This window comes from Pavona decussata, unplaced genomic scaffold (genome assembly GCF_977016875.1).
Source record: "Pavona decussata unplaced genomic scaffold, jaPavDecu1.1 SCAFFOLD_37, whole genome shotgun sequence".
Classification (NCBI taxonomy): Eukaryota; Metazoa; Cnidaria; class Anthozoa; order Scleractinia; family Agariciidae; genus Pavona; species Pavona decussata.
This window is the reverse complement of record NW_028145459.1, coordinates 3,985,001-4,012,148: the sequence shown is the minus strand read 5'-3', so window position 1 is coordinate 4,012,148 and position 27,148 is coordinate 3,985,001. Positions and strand designations below refer to the sequence as shown.

Sequence of the window (27,148 nt, the reverse complement as noted above, 5' to 3'; positions counted from 1 at the left end):
GACTTCGTATATGATCACATGACGTGTCACATACAGGATGGCAGATGCAAGACAAATGACAAAAAATTAGACTTTGGCATTCATAGAGAGAAGTATCTTGGAAATTCTTAATGACTACTTTAAATCATTTCTGTCTAGACTTGTAAATATCCGGTCTTGAAAAGTAATGACGGAAAACGTCAACAAAACATTGCAACAATTAAATTTTAAATTTTGAATTTTCCGCAACAGTAATTATGTAACTTTTATAGTATCTAAACGATGGTTAGGAATATTCTTGTCATTAAAATCCCCTGAAGAGTGAGAGATCGGGAAACAGGTTTGTCGGGATGAAAGTGTAGTTTTTTCTATATTCAATATATACTACGCACTACTTTAATGTATCGAGCACTGTACTACGGAAAAATCGAAACACAGTCTTCCCATATATACACCTTACCTTGCACTTTAGCTTTATCTAACAGCTTAACAACATCCACCCTTGGCATGTCGTTCAATTTTTCCTTGAGTTGGCTAATCGTTAGGGATCGGAATGCTTCTGATTTGCTTAAGTACCGAAACAAAAGGGCAGTAGGGTTTCCAGATGGGTAATGCAACTCCGCTTCAAATTCTCTTAACAGCTGACCATCTGCAATCAGTTTTGAAGCCAGATCTCTCCAGTTCCTCAATGACCTTTTAGCTGAGTCAAGCTCTACGGCAATACTGTCCAGTAAGGAGGGGTTGCGGTCAAACACATTATCAACGATTTCAGTATCATTAAAATCTACAAAAATAAAGGAAGATACAATTATCAAGCATACAACCCTCCAAAGTGAGTAAAAATTCCTAGTTTGATTAGCAAGAATTGAAGTTCTTGCCATTAGTGCAAAATGAAAATGGGCATGCAACGAGTGCTCTCCAATCATACATCAATGAAACCCGGAGACTTTTCTGAGGCAGGTATGAATGGCTGTTTTCGTCAAGAAGGACAGTAAACATGCGAATTTGCACACAATCAATAGATTCTAAGCTGTACAGTTTAATGTATAATTCGAGAAAAATATCTTTGTAAATGGATAAACAGAGATACTGTTGGTTTGGAATCACTTAGGTGTATAATACTAAAAGACTGTCACATTTGAAATATTCCATTCACTTTTCCAATTTTTTGCCTCACCCTTTTATAACTTAGCAGTATGATCGAAAATTACTTCAAAACCATTTCAATTTCTTCCCCTCTTGGTTGTCATCAGCAGTGTCCGTTATCTAGCCTTTTTTAACGATACATTTTCATAGCTGCCAATTCACAGCCTGTTCAGGGCTCTGATAAGTGTATTTGCAAGGGAACTTCATTTCTAAACCACTTATACGGTTTTACCACTTGTATGTTACTTTGAGTCATGCTGATCAGCTTTGAAAGGGACTGTAAAATGTGTTCCAATACATTATGATATGTTATTTTGGTTACTGTTTATTGCATCCAAGTGTGTCCGCATTAAGAAAAACATGGCCTAACAGGGCAGATGGAACGTTTTGTCTAGAAACATTTGAAGTTTGACTGAGCAGTGTTTGAATGAAGTTACACTTAATCTTGGCTATTATTATTATTATTATAATTATTATTAGGGTTGTGTTAAGAGTTGGTCATTTTTAATAAAGTTATTATATTATTATTATTATTATTATTATTATTATTATTATTATTATTATTATTATTATTTTTACAATTTTCACATTTATCAGCTCTCAGTTGGCTTGATAGTTCAGTTGGTAGAGCACTGCACATGGAGCACAGAGGATCCCGTTCAAGCTTGAATTTTTTTTAAGGCTTTCCTCTCGCAGCTGCTTAAATGGGCATTGTCTCAAAACTGCTCAAAGGTTTGACAAAATACCTTTCCTCTAACATTTAATTTCTCTAAAAGTAAGTGATTTTTCCGAGAAAGAACAACTATGATCAATTTTTAGCAATTTTTCTAAAATGCAAAGGACGAACTTGAAAAAAAAAAAAAATGGCCAATTTTTTCAAGTTGCAATCTGTTGCCATCCAAGCCATACGCAGCCAAAATCAATTTCTGTGCACTAGTAGGGCACTTGTTAACAAAACTGAACCGTTATTTTAACGAGTCTATCGCTAAAAGTATGTTTTCGGCTATTCAAAGTTGTACGAACGATAGGTGATACTGCCCTTTAAGTTGCTTATATAACTGCAAAGGTCTCTTATTAATTAATTAATTACTTACTTAATTAATTGGAATAACAAAAGGCGCAGATTTCACCTGGAAGAGGAAACCCCTGGCATGATTATTTTTGTGGACGGTGCCAAAAAAAACCCCAATAAATGCGCTTTCCAAACAAGAATGCACTGAGAGCGCACAGGTGAAAACAAATCAGAAAAATCTTATGTGGACAAAATGATTTCGTCATGTTTTAGACAAAATGACATTTAAAACTGCATTAGTAGGGTGGGGGCCTTATGTAAGTCGTGACTCACCTTGCAATTTGTTTTTCAAATCATTTCTGTGGATCTCCTCGAGCGCTGTTTTCAGTTTCCCAATAGATAGAGGATCTCTTCCAGGAAGAGTAGACAAAAAAGGGAAAAGATGGATGGTTGGACTAAGCTCAAAATAAACTTCAAATCCTTTCTGGATTTCAAGTGGTATTTCAAGATTATAAGCCATGTGTTTCCAATATTTCAGCACCCAATATTCCTTGTCCAGACAACGAGCCAGCTCATCCACCAGGGTAGGAATCGCAACAACGTCACCAATACAGCGAACTACAAAGGAAAGTAAATTTGCAGTGCAACATCAACTATTCCATAACTAAAAGAGTTACAAACAAGTTTTAAACAAAAGCAACTTTCATACTAGAGCTCAGTACAAATAAGAGAACTCTGATCAATTCAAGTTTGAATCACAAGTGTGCAAGTCTTTGAGATTTACATTATGCGTTACACGAGTGTCTGTAATTGAAAACATCTTAACCCCCAACCATCCCACAATGAGTGTCAAATGTAGACTACACTACAGATCAGATCACTAGAAAAACATCACATGGTACAAAATTGAAAGATTGTTATCTGTGGCATCACCTTATTTTATCCACGAGAACAAGGAAAAAGAAAAAAAAAAATTGCAGGTGCCCACTTTCTAAATCTAATCGTAGTTCCTGTAAAGAAATTAGGTTGTCTGAATTAATAAACTTTGCATTGTTTATCTGCAGTTATGCCATGACCACCGCTGGATTCAGTTTCCTCTTAACCACATTTCCAAATTCCACAGAAATTGAGCTCAGCCTGTCGTGTGAATCCATATATACCAAAGAAAACAATACTGGGGCCAAAGGGGCTTGGATGAAGATTTGCATATGTAATTGCATGAGGCCGAGTAGAATTAGAAGATTAATTTTCACGCGTATTTTCAACATTTCCCAAATTGCGAAAACTTTGAAAATACAAGTGAAAATTTATCCTTAATTCTACGAGGACTCATTGCGATTATGTGTTTATAACATAGAGGGCAAAATGTTCTTAAAACTATCGAGGCACTTCGTAAACCAGTCAGGCCCAGGCCTGGAGTAAAAACACTCAACCGTAAGCAAAGAAGCACGTCAGGGACATAGCTGAGTTTCCTTTCAGCAAGGAAGCCACTTTGATCACCACGAAAAAAAGGGACCACCTGGCCTTGGTTGAATTACAGTCATAAACATATTTACAGCACACTATAAAGTAAGGTGAGTGATACTCGTAGAAAAGATGTAAAATAGAATAACAGGACCCCTTTGATAACAGTACTGATGTATTGATGGGTTATCCTGTATAAATATTCGTTTATTATAAGGTGGACGTAGTCTATGTCATTTAGATTGAAATAATTTTGTTGGCCGACGACGGTCGGTCGGTCGTTTGTTAGCCAACAGGTTTATTAGGGAGGTGTTCTTCAATAATCTTATCAATCCTGTTTGGTGGTAAATCACTTACCAGGAAATCAATCCCTAGTTGTCCCCTTAATGAAGTTTTTAATAGCATTTAGCACATTCAAAAACTTCTTTAAGAGGTCACTAATATAAAGATTGTATGAAGGTTTTTTTTTCCGAGAAGAAGGTTTGTATCCCATTAATGTAGGTTTCCCATTTAAGGTTGCAGAGGAATCCTAGCTTAAGCTTTTTGGGATTTCTGCCACCTGGTTAGTGATGGCAGGAATTTCACCATGTGGTCTTAACAATTCACACTGATTGCACTTCATAAACCCAAGTATTTCTGCCACTTTAAAAATCCTTCTCTTTTAATATCTCAATCATTTTTCTACCTGTTCTCTCTTTTTGGACCGTGTCTTCAGAATTTCATTGGTGTGGTTTGGAAATTTCTGCTTTATAAATTCTGTTTCATCTCTTAATCCAACTTTCTCTGCAAGCATTCCAAAGTCATTGAAAAGCAGACTTCGCTTGATATTCAGTTTCAACCAGACATCAGAATACACTTTCCGAGGGATGTTTGTGACTTAAGTTGAAAGACGAGCATTTAGTTGCTCCTTATCCAGCCTTACTCCTGCATCAACTGCATCACTGTCTTTCTTACCTCTTGCAGCAAGGGAAGGATCCTTGTCTGCTAAACTCATCTCTTTCATTTTCTCAAGAATATCGTTTGCTATATCATTCTGCTTTAAATCATTAAGCACTTGCACGAATGTTCTCAGAGGAACAACATTTTCTGATGTACGCCAGTGACTGAGTAAACGTGTAGTAGGACTTCCCCCTTCTTTGTCACCTTCAAGCTTCATTGCATTGAGATCATCATTTGAGACTCCAAGCACACGCCCGACATGAAACCAGTTATTGCTGGGTTGTTTAGCATCTAATCTTTTGATGTACTCTTTGACTTCAAAAGGGATGCTGTCTATATTTAAATCTGTTGAGAGAGTTTACAACAGTTGTAGATAAAGATCTGAAAGATAAACTGTAATCTTTTCCTACTTTCTATTAATTTCTTATACTCTAATTTGTGACTGTGGTTACTTCAGTTCTGTTAATTTGAACATACATGTTATTTATTGATGAACATTGTATTAAAGATGTTTATTTTAATGGCTATATCACCTTTTTTCGGAAAACCTTTCTACAGTCCGAGGTAGAAAATTAAAATTATGCACCCCAACCCAAAAAGATGACCAGACGATGAGACATGGATACTTTAATGCCCTTTTCAAACGTTTCCTCACCCTTTACCTCTTCACCATGCAGTGAGTGTTAGGATTCTTATATCTTGAAGTCATTCACTCAAATTAAATATTATTTTCCTTACTTGGATAACAATGCGACCAGTGTTATGTACATTTTTGTTTTATGTACATTTTCAATGTACATAACAAAAAATGGAGAACATGTGCACCTAAAAATAATATTCTGCAAATACATCTTTAGCAGTTCTAAAACTAAGCATGAGAGCTTTCTGGGATAGGGTAAGGGAAGAGGTATTTGTAATTTGGATTTAACTGAGTGCCATTTGTCTACAGGTACTCCCCTACATGTATAGTACAGGTGAAAAGTAAGTTCAAAGTCTCGACTCAATAGAATTGAGTATCAAAGTTTGAGTTGAGAATCGAGTCTCAATTCACTCAAATCTCAAGTCGAGCCTCAACACTCGATTCTTACAGACCAGACCAAAACATGAATATTAGGTGTGTGTGGGAACATGAAGTCTGGTTTTCAATGCTGTACAATGTAAAGTATGGATGTTTTCCATTTTGACCTGGAGAAAAAGAAGGAATTGTGAAATTGCATGAGAGAAATTATCCAACGTGTAGATTTGGAGTAGTATTACATGCATGTACATGACAAGGACAGTAAACACACATCCCTCACGTAAATCTTAACCACAAAGCCCCAAGCCCCCTTAACACGGGGATGTTGTTACACTGTGTAAGTGCAAGTTATTTTTATTCTTCCGCTACTTTTCTCTTCTCATTAGTTTTAACCTTCTATACAGTCAACAAAGTTGATCAAGTCATTTTGATTTTCAATGAGAGCATTCAACCTTCTCTTCACATCGTGAAGTTGATCTATTTGTAGGAGTCATACTTGACGAAAACTTGTCGTGGAAACCTCAAATAGAGAACGTATCAAGAAAATTTAAAAATCAATTGCCATTATCTGCAAATCGAGCTTTTAAGTAATAAGTATCAAACACGAGAAAGCGTGTTTCATCAGATATCCAAACATTGAGAAGTAGGTTGAAAAAACGAGACACAGCCGAGTTTTTTTAAACGACTTCGAGGTGTTTGAATATCTGATGAAACACACTTTCGAGTGTTTGATATGGCTTCTCAAATGAGCAATAATTTTTGAGAAATTCAAGGCTAAAGTTGGCAACATTTTATGGTAATTAGGATCACATATCCAAACCTCGGTCACGGTAGTGATTTTCTTTGTTTTCTCTTGATGAATTATTAATGAGTTTGAGAACTTAATAAGAAGTCATTATGTACTCTGTATTACAGCTTAGTTTATCCCTACTTATATTATTGTGTGAGTTCTGGGGCTCTACTTATCAGTCTAACCTCAAACGTTTAATTATACTCCAGAGGAGAGTTGTTAGAATAATTAATTTTTTCGAAGAGTACTTTTGATGCATATATAGCAATCCTATAATCAAACTCCAAATAGGTAAAATTATGTATCTTTGCCAAAACAGTCTTCTTCCTGATAGTTTAAACTTAGGTTTTCTCTTAATATAAGAAAAGTTTACTTCTTTTAGTGTACTTGAGTGTGCTTTTATTTTTATTTTTTCCTTTTCATTTTTTTTTTATCCAAATCTAATGATTATTTTCGTATATATTAGAAATATTTATATATTTTAATATATAAAAGATAGAAAGTCCTGCCGATGACGGCCTTATCAAGTTATTTTTAACACTAGAATTATCCAAGGTAGTCAGTCTGTTCCATAAGCCTTATTTGCTTCATCGGGCTACTTTGCCTCGTTAATGTTTTGTTAATATCGTATTTGTGTGTGTGTGTGTACCGTATATATACGTGAGGCAAATCAATAAACTGAGCTGAACTGAACTTGACATCATGTCTCACTTTATACAGAAAATTTGCAACTTGAAAAGAAAATATTTTGTACTGAGACTCAACTACAGTTAAAGACCAAGGGTACATGTATACTAGTCTAATTCTACAATGAAAAACAACGCTGAATAATAGGCCTTATCACGGTTTTCGACGCCATTTTGACGAGCAGGCAAACAGGCTTGAAATAACTGTGTTTGTATGAAAATCCGATGTCAAATAATTTTCATAAAACATCGCTTCTGAAAAATTCATGAATTGGAAACTTTTGGCACTTATAGGAAAAGGATTTTAAGAAAAAAAAATTGGTTGTAGCTGTGCCAGAAAGCGTCCAGTCGTGTTTTGAACTTTCCATAGATTTGCCTGTATAGCGAACCAGCCGTGAACTGCTACTAAAAATAGTTCGCAGGGAAAAATACAGGGAAATGTATGGAAAATTCAAAACACGACTGGACGCTTTCTGGCACAGCTACATCCCTCCAATTTTTTTCTTAAAATCTTTTTCCTAGTGCCAAAAGTTTCCAATTCATGAATTGTTCAGAAGCGATGTTTTATGAAAATTATTTGACATCGGATTTCCATACAAACACTGATATTTCAAGCCTGTTTGCCTAATCTTCAAAATGGCGTCGAAAACCGTGATAAGGCCTATTGTTTCAGTTGTTTATACTAACCCTCTGGAATGAACTTCAGCTTTTCCTGGAAGGACAACATTCCGGGAGTCTTCTTACTTACAGCTTGACTTTCTTGAGCAACAACAAAGATTGAAAGCAAAATAAATTTTCACGACCAGACTTTTATTCACAAGAGTATCTTGTCACCCTGCTCGTGGCTACTCGTACTTGGAGTACATACGTGAGAAAATACACGTACCCTCTAAACAGCCACTTCTCAATGATCTAATAACAAATTATTAAATCCTAAAGGTTGTTTACCATGAAAACAGAAAATGTTAGAACAATGCCTAACAGTTATTGCTAAATATAAAAGTAACACTGGTTTCAGGAAACAAACCATTAGAATTCCGTAAAAACTGAAGATTAAATTCTTTACTTGAATAGTGACCAAATTCCGTTCGCAAGAAGAATAGCTAAGCATAAAATATCAATGTTTGCGCAGTTATAGTTGGTAAACGATCAGAAATATTGACAATTAATTGAGAATTAAGTATAGTTTTTATTTTCAACTCAACGTCAGTCAATTTCACCTCAAACAGTCCTTCTCAGGACTAGACTCACCCGGATGATCATAAATTACGTAATGTGACTTTTGCATTGCTGTAACACGTTTATTTTTTGTTCTCAATAGTATCTCCTATGGAAATGCCAATACATAAATCATCATCAAGTCGATCTTAATCGGTTCTCACTGAACGCCCTCCACATTTGCCTGTCCAGCATGCAGCGCTTCAGTTCTACTGCACTGTAACCCATGTCCTCCATGAGACAATGCTGGCTAGCCTGCGCCTTTTCTTTCTGCCGTGCAGCGGTTCCCAGCCCTGTAGCAATGACCAGCACACTTCAGGTGCCTTTTGCTGATAACCTCTGACACGTTACAAGTCACATTGAGTGCGTGACACAGCAAGCGAGTGTAAAACTTATCGGCGTCTCTCTTCTATTACGCTCAAGTGAACGTTCAACGCCGAACCCTTCAAAATGGCTAAAATCGCCGTCTCCAACCTCAGGAACGACAACACACAACATTTAAGGTAAAAATACGTTTATTTTGATGTTAAATGAGAATATCTATCGCAATCTAGTACGATAACACGAGGATTTTCGATATTCCCATACATTGCCTCTATAAATTCAAAATACAAACAGTCACATAGTTTGTGTGGGCCCCCTGTGGTGCAAAACCATTAGCTTGCGCTACAAGATGACAATATATTTTGCATGGCGCTGACGTCGTATCAGCAAATCCGCCATCTTGATTTCACTATTTCACCTTAGTTGGTTATGAGAAATGGCAAAAAATCAGTGCAAAATCAAGCCAGAAGCTTAAATGTAACCATGTACATGTAAAAATGTCGAATTTTGGGAACAGTTGACACATTAAAAAATTCTGCACATCGGATTACCTGGCATGACCCCAGGCCACCAGTTTAATATGAAATATCTTTGCTCTTGTAACGCAATCTTTCCTTAGTCGGGGAAGTAATGCGTGACGAATAAATATTAAATATCTTTTGCTCTCTCAGGTTATTAAAAAAAAATAAAAATAAAAATTTACTCCTATGAATTTTACTCGTATTTTTCGTATTTTATTACTCGTATGTATCCGTATGTTACTGGTATGTTGGTCGTATGTATCCGTATGTTACTCGTGTGTTAGTCGTATGTATTCGTATGTTTCCGTATGTTACTTGTATGTTACCCGTTTGTTCGTCGTATGTACTCGTGTGGTGTTTTAGTCATGATCACCACGAGCGGCGTAAGCCGACAAAAAGAGCAGCAAAGCCATGAGAAAATACCACATGCCATTTAACTAACGTTTTTCGAATGTCAGCTACTTCAATCTCCTTTGCTGATCTAATAGCAACAACCAGAGAGTAAATTGAAATTGGAAACTTAATAATAAATAATCAGTCTCACAAGTCTTTTCCAAGAATCAAAACACATTGTGCCAAATAAAATTTGGTGTCCATGCCAGATATGAGACCTCAATGTTAGACAGACCACAATGACAATTCCGTGATCAAGAAAGATAAGTCAAATAGTTCAATAGAAAATTAAATAACTAATTAAGGAAATTAGTTATTTTTGACAGCTTAAACTTACAATGATACTCAAAAGTAAGTTACCATGCAGTAGTGTCTACTTTTAACCACTACGTGGTTCAAGCAGCACGCAATGCGAATAGCGTAGTGCATGAGTCACTGAAGCAAAAATTTACTTTGGCGTAACTTGCATACGATTTATCCTGCTCTTTTTATCCTACTCCTAATTTCGCACAGCTGTTTCTCATGGGTCAGTAAGCAAGTAAAGGTACAAATAAAGTGAACAGGTTTTGTTTGGGTTTTTTTCAGTTGCAGCGTGGCAATGGTAAAGAAAATTTTTTGGCTTTTTAATAAATCAACAACGACTTCGTTTTACAGTATATGAACACAATACTCTCCAAGCTGAGAAACATAGCCTAACATTGTCCCAGTGTTCGAAGCTTGACCAAATTAATCAACTTTGCGTTGGTTCATCCACAGTTATGCTATGACTAGCTTCAGTTTTCTCTTAACCACAACATTTCCAAACTCCAATTCTCCCTGGAAACAGTGGATAGAGAGTTACTTTATGGTTGTTCCATTAAAATTTATTTATTTGGAAGGAAGCTTTCAAGTCCTGCTCTGATCGCTTGCTGCAGTTTTTCGCAGTAGCTCCTAGTCAACTCCTTTGCCATGCTTACTAATAGCCAGCTGGTCTGTTTCCTACTAGTTAAGGACATTTAGCCATATTGATATGTTCAAATTAGATATTATTTCTTTGTGAAGTTATATGCTTGCTTCCACGAAATATTCAAGCTATAAACACTGGCGAGGGTCACAGCAAACAAAGGGTATTATTGTATTATTCTTCCTGCCACTGTAAGGGAGCCTAAAGCGACCGAGCTCTCTAATCAGCACGAATATATACTTATGGGGCCTTTCGTTCACCTTTCTTGCAAAAGTACGAAGCATTGTGGTTGCGGTAAGATCACAGAGCTTTGGCAAGACTTTGGCAAGTCCCGCCAAAGCAGTGTTAAGCATAGAAATGAGTCTTTCTTTGATGAAACGCTAATGAGCCTCACCAAAGATAATTTAAGGGGTTAGTGTATAACCGGCTATGGTGCATTATGGATCACGATTTTGTTGTTATAGTTCAGATTAACGAGTCCGGAGTCTTGCATGTAGCCTTGAATTCCTTTGGTAAACACTGTTCCAATGCTATATCTACTGCTTTGCACTTTGTTTACAATCAAAACCCGCTAGGAATATGGGCAAGATGTTCACTTTCATAAAAAAAATTAAATTTCAGACACACAGCATTTGTAAAGTTACGTTTTTTCCTCAACATGACCACCCTGATCACCTACCGGGCCTTGAGCGAACATTGGTTCAACACTAATCTATGTTTGACATATCTAAAACTTTCAACCAGGTAATTGTTCAAAGCATGACACTAATCTGCAAATTGCACTCACTTACCATCTCAGTCTTTGCCTAAGTGTTTAAGGAATGAAATGTGCCAAGGAAATTTTGACTCGTGTTTAAAATCCTTTTTGACGTGTTTAGGAAATTTTGTGCTGTGTTTTGTTTCGCTAATTCTTGTTGTTTCGACAAGGATTGTGTTTTCAGATATAAATGTAAATCCAGCATAAGATATGACAAGAACTATTTTGAGAGGCAATTCAAAGAAATTTTTCATGGTTGTAAATGGTCATTCTGAGTCAGACTCAGTCCATGACATGGCAATAGCACAGTTCATAAGTGTAAGTGTAGAAAACTAAGTTATTCTCCAGAATGAATTAAGCAAAAATTTGTCAGTGGAGATCTACTTCAGTGCTTCAAAATCAAAACAATTGTTGGAGACTGAAGCTAATTGTGGATTGTGTGAGATATGATTATCTTTTTAGCATTTGAGTAATTGTTGTTATCGTGAAATAAGATCATTTGTGGTGTGATTCGAAGGAACCAGCCATTAGTAGCCTTTTGATAGATGCCAGAAATTGCTATGTGATCCTGGATACTTTGTACTGTACAAAAAAAGTAGTGTCAAATTGTTACTTTTTAGAACGCGTGTGAGTTTGGAAACTGTGACTAGCTCGACTTCAAACAAGTTGAATAAATCTTATAAAACCAAACATGAGTGGTAGAGAGCATTGTTTTATCTTGGATGCAAAAGTTCTCCACGAAATTAAGAAATTCAAATTTTACGATTTTTACAAATTTACAAATATACGCCAGGAGGGCTACCAATGTCTGCACCTCATAGATTTAAATCAGGACAAGGTAAATGGAATTTTAACGCTAAATGCAATCTAACTAAGTTAACAATAAAGAAAAGCTGGCTTTCATCGAGTGGTCAGCAGGTCTTGGTGGTAAGCGCATTCGAAGAGCACTGCATTGTAAACCATTTAAGCGTGGAAGTGTGTAGCAGACTTTGTGGAGTTTCTGGTTGGTTTGTCTCGATTTTCTGCCCCTTCCCCCTCCCTTTCATTCCCGTTTTCTACTGCGTATGCAGTGTGACGGGTGTGTGGATGACTTGGCGTGGGAGCTCATGACTGGGTCGTGGGGATTGCAAGCCATGGGAGCATGTTACTGTCTAGGGGCCTGGTGGTCACAGTGGAGGCCCCTGGGACTTCCCAGGCACCCTGCTTCCACTCAGCTTGATGCAGTTGTTAACCATGTGTTAGTATACCTGCTCCTGTGCTTGCTACTGTTTGAGTTCCAACAGTCAATGGTGGTTGTTCCCCTGTATCTTCTCCCAGTTCATCTCCTGTGTCTACGGGTCGTTGCTCTTCATTGTCCTCTTCTTCCTCACGCCTTTCTATAGCTTCTTCTGCTGCTAACATAAGACACAGCAATAAAATTATTGTCAGGATTTCTGCTGTGATGTCCCAGCAAGGGTCAGGATGTCAAGTGGGATGAAAAATTGAGTTCATGGGAAAATGTCATATGTGATATGAAGATGCCAGGTGTGGCAGCAGGATATCGAGTGTGATGGCGCAAGGACAAATTATGCAATAACAATTTTATTTATACTTATGCATTTTCTACAGTGATGAGCCAGGGCTATTAATAAGTTACATGTTGAAATAAGGGCAAGTACCAGCCGTCCAAGATATCTATAATGGGCTAGAGAGCCAGGACAGCGATACTTAGAAATAGGATGTAGGATTTAGTGACACCCCTGACATTGCAAGGGAAGATGATCTACCGTAACATTTGTAACCAAAAACTACTATGGGAGCTGAGTCAAGCAGACCTGTAATGGAGAGAACGATAAAGTGGCAAAAGACGCTAACGACTGGAGAGACATTACCCCGTCCCGTTGTGAACCACTTCAAACCCATATTAGAATTGGACCTGCACGTGTTTGGTGATGTTAGCACATATCGAGTAGGCGCCGCAGTTTAGGCTGTTGTGTGGCAACAGGCCAGAACTATGCAACGCTTTGTCACAGCCAAGGGTCACTTGGCTAAACAGGGTCTTACAGTACCCCGCCTAGAGCCCATTTCAGCCCACATGACGACTAACCAGGAGACAAATGTCAGAAATACATTAAATGGCCTGTCAACTCCAACAGTCTATGCCTGGTTGGACAGTACAGTTACCCTCCATTGGAGCTGTGGAAACGGCCAGTACAAGCAGTTTGTTGCAAACCAAGTAAAAAAATTCATCAGCGCCTAGAGATCTAATGGAGACACGAGTCAACTCAAGATAATCCAGCTGACTTGGCAATCAGAGGGGGCCAAACTGAACTGTGGTGGAACGGACCTTAGTGGCTGTCAGACCGAGAGAAATGACCCCGCCATCCTTTTGAAATCAGTGAAAAAGACTGCTGGGGATGCAAAAGGTTCCAAGCAACTCCACTGGCTGCCCTGCCCCCAGGCCCTCTACCCAGTGACTGAACTCGAGGAGACAGCATTTGAAGTGGTGATTTTGCTGGACCCATTTGTTACAGACAGACTGCTAATCGTGAAGACAAGGCCTATCTTATCCTATTTGCCTGCAGTCTGACTAGAGCCGTGTATTTCGAACTTGTTCCCAATCTTGAAACAGATGTGGAAGACCAAGAAAGATCTACTTAGACAATGGCAAGGCCATCAGGGCTGCAAATAACTAACAGGCAGGCGCCGCTCACGTTGTCCGGTCAAACATGTTTTTGCTCGGACACTACCCGTTTTTGGCCGGTCAAATTTTAACAGTCGTAACTCTTGCGATAGTGAACCCAGATTGCACAGTAATCCTTTTATAACTAGGAAAACAACTGAATCCAAGTCGGTTTGGCAATAAAAATTACAAGTTAATAGTTTAACTACTCTTTACTGCAGAAGCAGCCTCGCATTCAATACATGGAACGCTTACGCAAGATACAACAGGCAAAATCACTTATAATTAAATATCAGTAACACTTTAGCAATCGCCACATCATTTCTACAACTGAACTTTAAGTAAAATGTGCAGAATATATGAAAGCCGAAAGGTTCAATCGGTCTCTTAATTAATTTGAAAAAAGAAGCTAACTGAAATGTAAACATAATTATCGTCTTAGGGTTTCGAAATTCGGCAGTACTGTATGTAATTGTATTAAATGCATGGCGTCTTATTCCAAGTACTATTGTTGCGCTCGCTGACTTTTTTCCTTTTAGAATCCCTTTAAGACGACCTTATTTTTCCATTTTTAAGTTGCATCGAGTGCTGAAATCACCAGAAAGCTTAGTAACCAAGCATGTTTTGCAGGGTCTGCCAGAAGTAACGTATGGTTTGTTCGCTTTTCACACTTTGCAACAAATGCTACGTGGAGTATTCTTGGTGCCACGAGATTAGTCTTCGTAAGGGTGCTTTCCGATCATCCAATCAATCAAACAATCAATCACTTTATTTAAGAGTCAATCATGGTATCTAGCCAAAGGTAAAACCCTCTACTAATTGGAAACACTTAAAGTAAATAAAATAACGGAAAACACGATGATTTGCGGTTGCGATAGGACTTGATAACATCGTGGAAGTTTGCGACTACCGGGAATTTCTCGACCACTAATTTGTCTAGTTATATATCCATGTTTTTTTCTTTCGGAAACATAAATGTTGTCCCTCGTGATTTTCAAATAGTTAAAAATTAAAATTTCTCTGAACGAGTCGGTAAAGGACCGGACAAGATGTCCGGCAATCCAAGGATTTGTCCGGTCAATACCCAATTTTGACCGGACTTTGTCCGTTGACCGGCCGTTATTTGCAGCCCTGGGCCATTATCAAAGCTGCTAAGTCGCTTCGTCAACTATGACAAGACGAGCGCCTGCAGGGACTCCAAGAGGGGTACAATATTGTATTGCAATTCACTCGACCTGAGCAGAACTCCTTGGTGGTGGTGGTGGTGGGGGGCGGGGGGTTTGGTCAGTTTGAGCGTTTGATTGCCTTAGTGGAGTCCGCCATGTATAAAGTCATTGGGGGAGGTGTTCTAAAGTGGGTGGAGCTTAGTGAGGTTCTACTCGATGTTGAAACGTAAATCAACTGACGGCCACTACGTTATGTGGAAGAAGACAATGAGTTACCAATTCTCACCCCTTCAACCTTCCTTTTCCAACACACCAATCAGTTACGAGAAGAAGAGATATGGCGAGGATAACCTATGGAACCGTTGGCAGAGAGAATACTTAATGGCATTACATGAAAGGCACAACCTGACTCATAAAGTCAGAATGTTCCAGTCAATGATAGAAGATGTCATCATCGTGAAAATGGAAAGCAAAAATCGTTGCACCCAGCCATTAGTTACAGTGAAGCAAGTGTATCCCCGAAAGGACGGCGTCATCCGCAGTGCAACTGAAGACTGCTCACAGTGTGCTAGATCGACCTATACAGCATCTTATACCCACTTGAGCTGTCCTATGATAGAGCTGCTGATACACCTACATGTATGCCTACAGCGAACCTGAATCCAAGTGCTTCACTATTCAGGCAAAGAACCAGACGGGATGCTGCAGTTGCTGCTAGAGCTAGAATTCAGGACCTTGCGGAATACAAACCGTAAACTGTGAACTCTTTCCTTCATTGATGTTATTGAACTTGTTTTGAACATTAGTTTTATTCTGAATGTTTATGTTTTCTCGTGTTCATACTCAAAGGTAAGATATTGCGACGCTTCAAGGCAGAACATATGTTCTCTGAGTGGGAAACATTTGGGGTGAAGGTGTTGGAGACTGAGGCTAATTGCGGATTGCGTGAGATATGATTATCTTTTTAGCATTTGAGTAATTGTTGTTATTGTGAAATAAGATCATTTGCAGTGTGATTCGAAGGAGCCAACCATTAGTAGCCTTTTGATAGATGCCAGAAATCGCTATGTGATCCTGGATACTTTGTACTGTACAAAGTAGTAGTGTCAAATTGTTACTTTTTAGAATGAGTGTGAGTTGAGAAACTGTGACTAACTCAAGTTCAAACAAGTTAAATAAATCCTTTAAAACCAAACGTGAGAGGTGGAGAACACTGTTTCATCTTGGAGGCAAACGTTCTCAACAAAATTAAGAAATTCAAATGTTACGATTTTTACAATGTTCCAAAGATACGTCGGGAGGGCTATAAATGTCTACACCTCATAAATGTAAATCAGGTTAAGGTAAAATTAGATTTTACGGACAGATCAGTAAAATATTGTTAATGGTTGTTAATGGAACGTGACTCGCGTGCATTACTCGTTCTCAGTGAGCCATTCATGGCGGGTTGTTTTCAATGGAGCTACTGTGTAGTCATGCTTCCAAGGTCAGCAAAATCAATAGTTTCGTTGTAGCTTAGCTCACAACATTATGGCTTTGTTGTCCTTAGCTTATTGTGACATTTATTTGCATTGGCCGAAAGTATTAAGGCCTCATTCATAACGTGTTAAGTACACGTGTAAAGCCAAGCTGCTGTATAGTACAGCTTAAACTACTGGCTAAGTAAGCAGACACTGTCTAGCTATAAAAGCCCGAGCAAACTGTTCAAGGTTCAATTTGCAGTTCTGTTGTGCAGTGTACTCACTATTTGCTGTCAATTTGTCAAACGTTTTTTACCATGGTTCGTCCTCGCGTTGCTTCGACCTCCAATCGCTCATCCGCCCAACGCGAAGGTCTTTCAGTCCTTTCAAGCGAGGTTCTGCAGCTTCGCCTTCAAGCCCTGAACCTCCCAATATCTGGCTCCAAAGGGCAGCTCCTCGCCCGTGTCAAGACAGCCCTGTCGGGGACCACCAGCTCTGTCCGTACTTGAAATCTAACAGCGCGGGGAAAGACAGGAAAATCTCGCCAGCGAAGAGTGCCTCGCCTTGCTGCAAGTCGCCGGAGCGCCAGGCAAATTCCCGTCCGTCCAGAACTGAGCGTAGAGACTCCTGAACACGTCCAGAACAAGGGGACAGCGCCCTATCGGACAACGCCTCATCCTGTTCGATTGAAGATATGTTCGGGCAGGACGACCCAGAAGAACCTGTTACTCCTGCACAACAGTCCTTCAGTCCGGCACAGCGAATCACCATCGAAGCGATCATCACTGAGTCCGTGAGCAACGCTTTGGTGGCCTTCCGCGCGCCTGAAAATGGCCACGTTTCGCCTCCACTCAACCAACGCTCCCGTGCTCCTGGCATGGCCTTGCCTTTGGGTCTGACAAGGCCAGTGGACCGCCATTTGGAGGACAAAATACTCCGTGGTGAGTACTTTGATCTTGCGTTGTTGTTGCCGGACAATTTATATCAGTCCCAGACCCCCGAGCTTCAGTTACGGTTAGACGACTCGGCCCTAGGCTCCCTGGGTTCCCCGGTAACTATGGTTCGGAAGTGGAAACCCGTCATAGATACTTTCCAGAAATGGCTTGATGCCTTCACGACATACATGCTAGTGCTTGTGACAGCCTACCCGCGAAGAGCCCTTGAACTCATAAAGTACCAGCAAATTATTAGTCGGGCCGTCACTAAATTTAAAGGTATGGCGTGGCTTTCGTACGACCAACAGTTCCGTCGCCGCGCGGCCTATGATTTGACCATTAGCTGGGACAAGGTAGACCTAGAACTGTGGACTGTGACTTTTTCGGGCCTTGCCAAACCCCATTGCAGTGTTTGCTCGAGTCCATACCCCATTCAAGATGACTGTCCTTCCGCTGACCCCAACAGAAAACCTCGCCGAACCCAGACTGTCTGCTTTGACTTTAAGGTCATTCCCCTAAAATAGAACCTACACTCAGATTTTTTCCAAACTTTGCCTATGTGTGGTTCACTATATGTAAACTGCAAAAATGAAATAAAAAGAGAGGGTCCCCATGCTTGTTCTTCAGCAACGAAGCATTGAAATATGGTAATTTCTGCATGTTTGGACAAAAAGGACTATAATAGGGCATTTGCCAAAAACAGGAATTATTTTCCAAAGAGAACAGTTAAAGGCTCATTTCATAGAATTTTTTCCCTGTTCATTAATCATTTTCAATGTGAAATCTGTTTGAAAACTATTCCTAACCAGTACTACTGAGATATTCAGCAAAATAATATAATTCGTTACCTCTTAAGGTAGGCCAAAATGTCCATTGGCTAGATATTAGGCGCAAAATTTGATATTTCTAACACTAAGATTTTCCTTAAATTTTCACGGTAGTTGGCAAACGATATTGTGGTTAGAAATTTGAAAAGAGAAAATAGGTTCACCGGGTTGGTTTTGCGGATATTTCACAAAGCAGTGGTAAATCGAGCTTCAAAACTGGTTTCTCTGCGAAGGGACTGGGGCGAGTCTTATGAAAACACCTTAATGACCCTTAATTTCGGCCCAAAATACAAATTAAGAATTTATTTGTTAGACGCAAGTCAGATTGAGTGATACTCAGTAGTTAGCAAGAAATGAGCATAAATTTTTTTATTTTGCCATTGTGCGCAGTAGAGTTGCGCACTGCAAAACAGGGGAATGACCTTAACAAGTGTCCTCCGGCTGTCGCCGCCGCAACTGCAAATACCCGCACGTGTGCCGCCGCTGCTATTCCAGTAGCCACGCTGCCCCAGCCTGTCAACAGCAGTCGTCCACCAGCCCCGATGCCTCCAAATCCTCTTCATCCGGTGAGCGCGGCAAAAAGTAAAGTGGAGCAGCTACGGCGCCATGTGACGCCACAAGTATCCTCACCCATTGACATTTACTGCTTAGAGTTAGAATTAGCTAATCACCCTGATAAAACTTTTGTTTCTAATCTGCTTAGCATGCTTAGGGAGGGCGCACACATTGGTTATTCTGGCCCTCGTGCACACCGGGTTTCCCCCTAATCTAATCTCTGCTGCCCAGCACCCTGATGTAGTTACCTCGAATTTGCGTAAAGAGGTTACCCTTGGCAGGGTTGCGGGCCCCTACCCCTCACCGCCCCTGCCTAACTTTTAATGCCACCCTGTGGGTGTGGTCCCCAAAAAGCACTCAAATGAATGGCGCACAATCTACCACCTCTCCTACCCCCAAGGGACCAGCATCAATGACTATATTCCGAAGGACCCCTTTTCCCTGAGTTATGTCTGGGTCGACGACGCCATCAGTGTCCTGCAGTCCCTGGGGAGGGGTGCCTTCATGGCCAAGACCGACCTCAAATCGGCTTTTTGTTTGATACCAATTCATCCAAACGACTGGAGCTTGCTGGGTATCTTCTGGCAATCCCAGTACTACGTCAATATGTTCCTTCCCTTTGGTCTCCGCAGTGCGCCATTCCTCTTTAATCAACTTTCCGACGGGCTTGAATGGATACTTAAAAACAACTACGGTCTCCAGCATGTTATTCATATCCTAGATGACTTCTTTATTGCGGAACAGTCAAAACTGTCCTGCCTTTCTAGCTTTAGTACCCTACTGCGGGTTTTCATGTCACTTAAGGTCCCTGTGGTGGCGTCTAAAACCATAGGACCCTCCCAGGTAATTGAATTCATGGGAATTGTCTTAGACAGCGTACGCATGGAGGTCCGCCTGCCCCAGGACAAACTCACCCGGATAAATGAGCTCCTATCCTCCTTCCAAAAATGCCATTCCATGCGCCTAGTGGAGCTTCAATCACTCATTGGTACCCTCCAGTTCGCGTGTAAGGTGGTGGTCCCGGGCAGGACTTTCCTTCAGTGCGCTATCAATCTGACTAGCGGGGTCCCCAGTCGTTTTCATCACATCAGGCTTGATAGGGAGTTTTTCAAGGACCTCGATATGTGGAAGGTTTTCCTAACGAAATGGAACGGGCGTTCCGTTTTTCTGGAGTCTTCCACTACCCCATCCCCGGCCCTGGAGCTCTACACCGACGCGGCCAGCACAATAGGTTTTGGTGGTTTTTTCCAGGGAAAGTGGTTTCAGGGCCGCTGGCCACCCCACCTGCGTTTAAATAAGGGGCAGGGCATTAGTATTGAGTGGCAAGAGTTGTTCCCTGTTGTCGTCGCCTGTGCTATATGGCACCCCTTTTTCATGGGCAAACGCCTTCAGTTTTGGTGCGACAATGAATCGGTGGTATCTATTATCAATTCTGGGCATTCCAAGGCACCCCGTATCATGGATTTGGTCAGGTTCTTAGTTCTCATTTCCATGAAACACAATTTTTTGGTGTGTGCTCGCCATGTCCCAGGGGTCTCAAATGAGATTGCTGACGCACTCTCCCGCTTTCAGATGCAGCATTTCCAGGCCCTCACCCCCCCCGCCGACAGGAGTCCTTGTACCATCCCACCTTCATTAATGACCCTTTGAGGGACGAAGTCCTGACCTACGCCAGCTGGGGCCTTGCCAAGAGCACAAACAGAACCTACAGCTGCGGGGAAAAGCATTTCTTAAATTTTTGTCTAATGAACCATCTTATAAGTCCAACGGGGCTCGTGCTTCCAGCCTCTGAAGGGACACTTGTTTATTTCGCATCCTATCTAGCTAGGTCAGTCCGTCATAGCACCATAAAACTTTATTTAGCTGCGGTTCGCAATCTCCACATTACCGCCGGGTATAATGACCCTCTTAAGGGTAAGCTTCTTTTGTGTAAGGTTTTAAGGGGTATTCTCCAGGGTGAGAAGAAAATCTGTCGCCAGCCGGTGACCCCCCACATGCTTTCATCAATTCGCCCCGTCTTGCGGGCGTGGTTAAGTCCCCGGGATTTTTCTATGGTTTGGGCGGCTTTTACTTTAGCGTTTTTTGCCTTTCTTCACTGTAGCGAGTTTACCTACTTAGGTGTACGTAAGTTTAGGCCTCATTTTGACCTTTCAACGGATTGTATAACCTTTCAGCCCAATCTGGCATGTCCGCAGTATATGACAGTTCAATTAAAATCGTCCAAAACCGACGTCTTTAGGCACGGGCAGTCCCTCACCGTAGCTCGCAGCTCTTCTACAATCTGCGCAGTCATGGCTATGCGTGATTACTTTCTCTTAGCAAGGCCACAAACAGGACCACTTTTCTACTTCCAATCCGGACGCTATCTCACCCGGGGCGTTGTTTCTCACCGGCTGCAAGATAGCGCAAGGTTTGCAGGTCTTCCCTACCAATGCCTCAAGGGTCATAGCTTTCGTATCGGGGCGGCATCGGTTGCCGCCGCTGCTGGCTTATAAAAGTGCTTGGACGCTGGTCTTCCGACTGTTACCAGCTTTACATCAGAACTCTGCAGTCTGTCTTGCACTCAGTTGCTCCCAAGATGGCGATTCGGGTTGTTTTGCTCCTAATTGAACTTATTTCCTTTTCCTTTGCTTGGGGGAATGCATTGCCTTGCATGCATCTGTGGCGGTTAAGTCTGCGCAGCGACTTCCCCCAAGCTTGTTCGCGTCTTTGCTTTTGTTTATCGCCTGCTAACTAATACTCTTGTCTGATCCAGCACATGCTGTCTACCATTCAGCTCGTAGTGCTGGGGAGATAAGTGAGGTTGTTTTTGTCACGCAAACCGGAAGTCGCATTGACTAACCTACCGCAAGGCAGTGTTCCCCTCAATAACGCCATCTTGAGTTGTTATCTTTGTTTGTTAAGTATTTCGCGCATACCTTTAGTGCATATCGCTGTTGCGCTACGTTCCTCGGGAACAGTGACATTAATGTAAATTTAACATTAAATGCATGCAGTTAAATGCAATCTAACTAAGTTAAAAAAAAGAAAAGCTGGTATTGATCGGGTGGTCAGCGGCTCTTGGTGGTTAGCGCATGCGCAGAGCACAGCATTGTGGTACCATTTAAGCGTCGCGGTGTGTAGCAGACTTTGTGGAGTTTCTGGTCGGCTTGTCTCGATTTTCTGCCCCTTCCCCCTCCCTTTCATTCCCGTTTTCTACTGCTTATGCAGTGTGATGGGTGTGTGGATGACTTGGCGTGGGAGCTCATGACTGGGTTGCGGGGATTGCAAGCCATGGGAGCATGTTACTGTCTAGGGGCCTGCTGGTCACAGTGGAGGCCCCTGGGACTTCCCAGGCACCCTGCTTCCACTCAGTTTGATGCAGTTGTTAACGATGTGTTATTGTACCTGCTCCTGTGCTTGCTACTGTTTGAGTTCCAACAGTCAATGGTGGTTGTTCCCCTGTATCTTCTCCCAGTCTATCTCCTGTGTCTACGGGTCGTTGCTCTTCTTCCTCACGCCTTGGTATAGCTTCTTCTGCTGCTAACATAAGACACAGCAATTGTTAGGATTTCTGCTCTGATGTCCCTGCAAGGGTCAGGTATAATGGCAGGAGTTGCAGCAGGATGTCAAGTGGGATAAAATGTTGGGGTTCATGGAAATATGTCAAATGTGATAAGAAGATGCCAGGTGTGGCGGCAGGATATCAAGTGTGACAGTGGAACGACAAATTATGCAATTACAATTTTTAAAGGCAAGTACCAGCTCTTCAACATATCCATAATGGGCCAGAGAGCCAGGACAGCAATACTAAGAAATAGGACGTAGGATTGCAGGTGTGATTGCAGGTTGTCATGTGAATTTGAATTTATTTGCCACAAACAAAAGATAGAAAAATATACATTAACAAAAGAGAAATTAAATGAAAAACTAAGGAAATGGTGAGGGGGCCGAAGAAGAAACAATGAGACGAGGCCCAGTACCGTTACAATAATTATTAAAACACTGAGTTTTAATCAAAGGCTCCTGTGAGCCAACTCGTGAATGCAGATGACACATAGTAATTGCAATTTAGACGGCTACGGAAACTTCCTCAAAAGCTAAAAGAAATTATATCTTTGCCCGATTATGTAACGAAAAATGACCATTCTTGTACTATTAAAATGATTGTCAAATTATTCTGTACAGATTGAATAAGCCGATTATTCTGATGCGCCGATTAAAAAATATCACGTGTTTTTTTTATTCAAAGTTTATAGGAGCACGCCATGTGCAGCCACGTCATGCAAATTCGTGTGATAGTCCGCGGCTACTGGATTTCGCGATCGGGCTAGTGGATTCTAACCATCACTTGCCCGATGGGCAAGTGAAGTTTTTTTGGGAATTAAAATTACAAAATTACTGTAGGGCAAGCCGATCTCACAAAGGGAAATATGTTCAACAAAGTATCGCATTACGATTCATGCCCGACATAAATGCGTGAAATTTTTCCTTTGGAGTTCAGTCCACGCAATCCTCAAGTAAAAATAATGAACTATGACAAGCTCTTGCTAAATAAGAATTATTTATCGACCGCGTCCTTTTGCTTTCCCATAAATTACCAGTTGTAAATTTCGAAAATGAAACATTTTTTCCCTTTGAAACCTCTATGAAAGCTGACAAGATCTTAAAAGTGTTCATTTCACCAGAAATTTGCATAATTTTGTTTACGACGTCAATGATGCGTGACATGGCACGTTCCGCTTTCGCGTGAAAACTGACAAATTAAATTATTTTTTAATTAAATTATTTTTAAATTAAATTATTTTTAATTCTTGAAAGAAACCGCACTTCGTAGAAAAAAACGAAAAAATCCTATAACTTTGCTCAGATTCAACGAAAAATCCCCATTCTTACACTAGAATGATTGTCAAATTATTCTCTACAGAATGAATGAGAGAATTCTGACGCGTCGTGAAACAAATTTTCACGTTTTTTTTTTTTTCACTAATTGAGTTTACGACCCCGGACTTTCTGAAAAACTGAAAAAACTTGAAACTTTGCTCAGATTGAACGAAAAATCGCCATTCTTGCACTAAATGATCGTCAAATTATTCTCTACATATTGAATAAGAATTTCCTGATGCGCCATGAACAACAAATGTTCGCGTGTTTTTTTCCACTAATTGAATTTAAAACTCATTCACTGCGCACGCCCGAAAGTTAACGACAAAACCGACTGATCGACTGATCGACCGACCAAGTCGAGAGTCAGCTATCGCTATAACTCGTTCATTGCGCATGCGCGCATTCACGAGTTAAAAACTACACTTAACTATGGAATTAATAAGGGACATTACACCAGGTGCAATAGCTTTTAAAGATATAATTTTTGAGCATAATTGATTTAAAAGAGGCTAGAGAGATTGAATTAACGATATCATTATCTATTGAATTAAAATACTTTGGTCCTTGGAAGGTTATAGAAAATTATTTTGTATTAATAGGAAATCCATAAATACAAAATCATTGATATCAATCAAGTTCAATCGCAGATAATAATAATAATAATAATAATAATAATAATAATAATAATAATAATAATAATAAATAATTAACACCATTTCCACTAAGTGGCTGTTCATCCGTTAATATCTAACTAAAATTAATTATGTACAACTAAGACAAACTTAAGAAAAACGGTGTTAAAATGAATAACAAAATATGTGTTCCAAACGCTAAATGAAAATTAATCACAGACTGGACCTGGCTTTATCTTGTAGCAATTTCTTCGTCTCCTTAAAAGATAAAATTGGATCCATGCAGTTTCTTAAAGAAAGGGGAAGGTTATTAAAAACTACACTTTTGATTTGCTATCGACCAAACCAAACTCAGACTAAATTGTTTTTATCAATTGGCAGAAAATGGATAACAATCGGTAAATGAATCCATCTTGTCATGACTTCATCAATGGTTTGCAGTCTCATTCTTTCAAGCCCATAACAATAATTATTTTTCTAAACTGAAGATGGCGCTAAAACAAGACAGTTGTTATTTATGGCCCCAAAGTGAGTACTGCTATGCTACAATATTTTTTTTTCTTTCTGAAATTTATTCTCACGGTTCCTTCCTGATGAAAATAACTGAAAGCACAAAGCACTGAGTTTCTCGTTTATTTTGCTGGTTTCATCTTAAGGGATATGCTACAACAAGACTAGCGTGTTGCAGCACACTGCTACTCTGACCACAGCTTCTTCGGATATCCCAAGCCAGTATCATAAACTGCACTGAAGCAAAGACAGATAAAAACACTGAGGTATTCCTGTTAGTTGTTTTTGTTACTAGTGTTTTGTTTATAATTCTACAACACTTGCCATGGTATGAAAATTGAATGACTGAATTAAACCATACTGACAAATTGTGTCAATCATTTTATCAGTGAGTGCAGCTTCTAAAATACAAAAACCGATTCCGATAACAATCTACAGTAATTGATACCAGTCGAGGAATCAATCATTACCAATGGCCATCTAAAATGTCTACAATCGATAGTAATCAAACTCACAACTTTTTTCTTCCGATTTTTTCTATTGGCAATTGATATCAATCTTTGAATCATGTCGATTGATGTTAATTCTTATTGATAATTGGTTTATCAATTGACTACACAAGTGTGGTCTACTGAAGGGTAAGTAAGACATGTACATTGTAAGCATGAGCCTTCTTTGTACTGTAAGCATGAACAGAACTGTTATTATCAAACCTCCCAACAAAATTGTAGCACCCTTAGAGGAGTATACATGAAGGTAACTGTTCAAGAGGGTCATGGGTTCTAGGTGTAGGTGTTAGTAACCTGGGAAATTTCTTTTACAGAGGAATAATTGAAAAATTAATTAAAAGAATAATTAAAATAAATAATTTTAAAAAACCTTTGTAGAAGGCGGGCAACCCAGCTGACAACTGCACCCACCCTTCAAACATTGTAGGCTCAAGTCTATCTTCTCCTTGGCTTTTCCCTCAACCCTCTCCAGCCCCCCTCCCTTGCAATCGGTTCATCGTAACATCTGTCCCTTTTGGTCAATTCTGAAATTTGATCCTTTTGCTTATGTAGTCCTCGCATGCCTAGTCCTCTGTTATTGGAATTAGAGGAGTATATAGCAACTTGGCACTGCAAGGTATTAATGCCTACATTCTGCAGTGCCAAGTTACTAGATACTCCTTTAATTCGAATAACAGATGATGGGCGCGAGGAGTTAGACTAACCTATTTTTGATCCAACACTTCAAAATTCAGGAATTTCTTTGGGATGGCCTTAGATGGGTCAGGACAACCCGCAAGGGGCTGGGAAAGAGTAATGGGATGTGCTGTGAGTGAAAGCCTAAGGGTGAAAGAGAAACCCAAAACTTTGCAATAACTTTCATCAGGGGTTGAGTGTTGGCGATAAGATTGATTCAGAGAAACCAACGTAAACTCTGAAAACTAGAATACCCACAGTGACAACCACTAAGTACCCCAGCGCTTCATGCATTTCTATATTTACTTTGGATAAAGACACAATTACATACATTAGCCAATAATCAAGGAGCTGTCAGTAAATAAAGTCATACAACATGCAGACAATACAATGGAAGCCATACAAAAATTATGAAGTTAACTATGGATGAAGAAAAACTTTATTGTGCTTGGTAGCCCTAAAAAAAGTCACTGACCACAAGTCCTTCAAGTAACTGGTCTGAAGAACTCTAAAATGCCTGCCTACCAAACCTTACTTGCAGAAATGTGATAACACAAAAATACAAACTAAAAATCACAGAAACGCTAAACACTCTCTGGCTAGACTAGTAATGAAAAATGACCCATAAATAATTATACCTGTGCTTGAGTTTCCTTTTTTTGGTGGTCCATCAACTGTCGAATTGCTCTTATCCTCTGACTGCTTTTTCTCTGAAAACACAATGCAAGTCTTACCATCAATTCGTAGGATCTAGCTATAACATTCAGCTCAAATACAACTCTCTAATTGTAATAACCAGTTAGACTTTCTTTGCCCCTCAACAGTCAATACTTCACTTTTTGCAACAAAAAATCTTGGTGAATGTTCTCCCAGTGTAAGTTGGTAAGTAAGTTGGAGGAGTGTTTGGGGGGGGGGGGGGGTGTCAGGATAATTTACCTTCTCTGGTAGGAGGATACCATTTACATGGTCATTAGGACACCACACTGTATTTTACATTTATCTTCTTGACGATCATTGTAAAGAGCCATATGTAATTTATCAGCCAATTTGAAGCAAAAATTGTCAGTATAAACAAATCTGAGGTTGCCCAGTATGGATTTTACTTCTATCAGATGAAGAACTTGACAAGAAGGATCACTATTATGTGTTTCCTGTAGTAAA

General features: G+C 39.9%; 2 protein-coding genes and 1 pseudogene across 7 annotated transcripts in view; 1 reads left to right on the top strand and 2 right to left on the bottom strand.

Moving 5' to 3' along the window:
- The window catches only part of LOC146484126 (uncharacterized), a 134,160-nt gene that overhangs the window by 73,526 nt on the left and 33,486 nt on the right, over nucleotides 1-27,148 (bottom strand). The window lies entirely within an intron of this gene.
- LOC146484128 (uncharacterized) overlaps nucleotides 1-27,148 on the bottom strand; it is a 54,848-nt gene that overhangs the window by 17,294 nt on the left and 10,406 nt on the right. For 2 of the 6 annotated variants that reach the window (XR_014863721.1, XM_085105399.1), the window contains exons 3-9: nucleotides 26,626-26,697; nucleotides 22,183-22,317; nucleotides 12,438-12,584; nucleotides 7,722-7,793; nucleotides 4,556-4,885; nucleotides 2,471-2,755; nucleotides 440-763 (exon numbers count right to left, since the gene is read on the bottom strand). Coding sequence is in view for 5 of the 6 variants with exons in the window: in XM_085105399.1 (XP_084961525.1) it covers nucleotides 440-763; nucleotides 2,471-2,755; nucleotides 4,556-4,885; nucleotides 7,722-7,793; nucleotides 12,438-12,584; nucleotides 22,183-22,317; nucleotides 26,626-26,697 (1,365 nt within the window). In the remaining variant the exon portion in view is untranslated. The remainder of the gene's footprint in view (nucleotides 1-439; nucleotides 764-2,470; nucleotides 2,756-4,555; nucleotides 4,886-7,721; nucleotides 7,794-12,437; nucleotides 12,585-22,182; nucleotides 22,318-26,625; nucleotides 26,698-27,148) is intronic. The other 4 variants (XM_085105402.1, XM_085105403.1, XM_085105401.1 and 1 more) reach the window with 4 other exon arrangements.
- LOC146484131 (uncharacterized) lies at nucleotides 16,415-19,668 on the top strand (annotated as a pseudogene).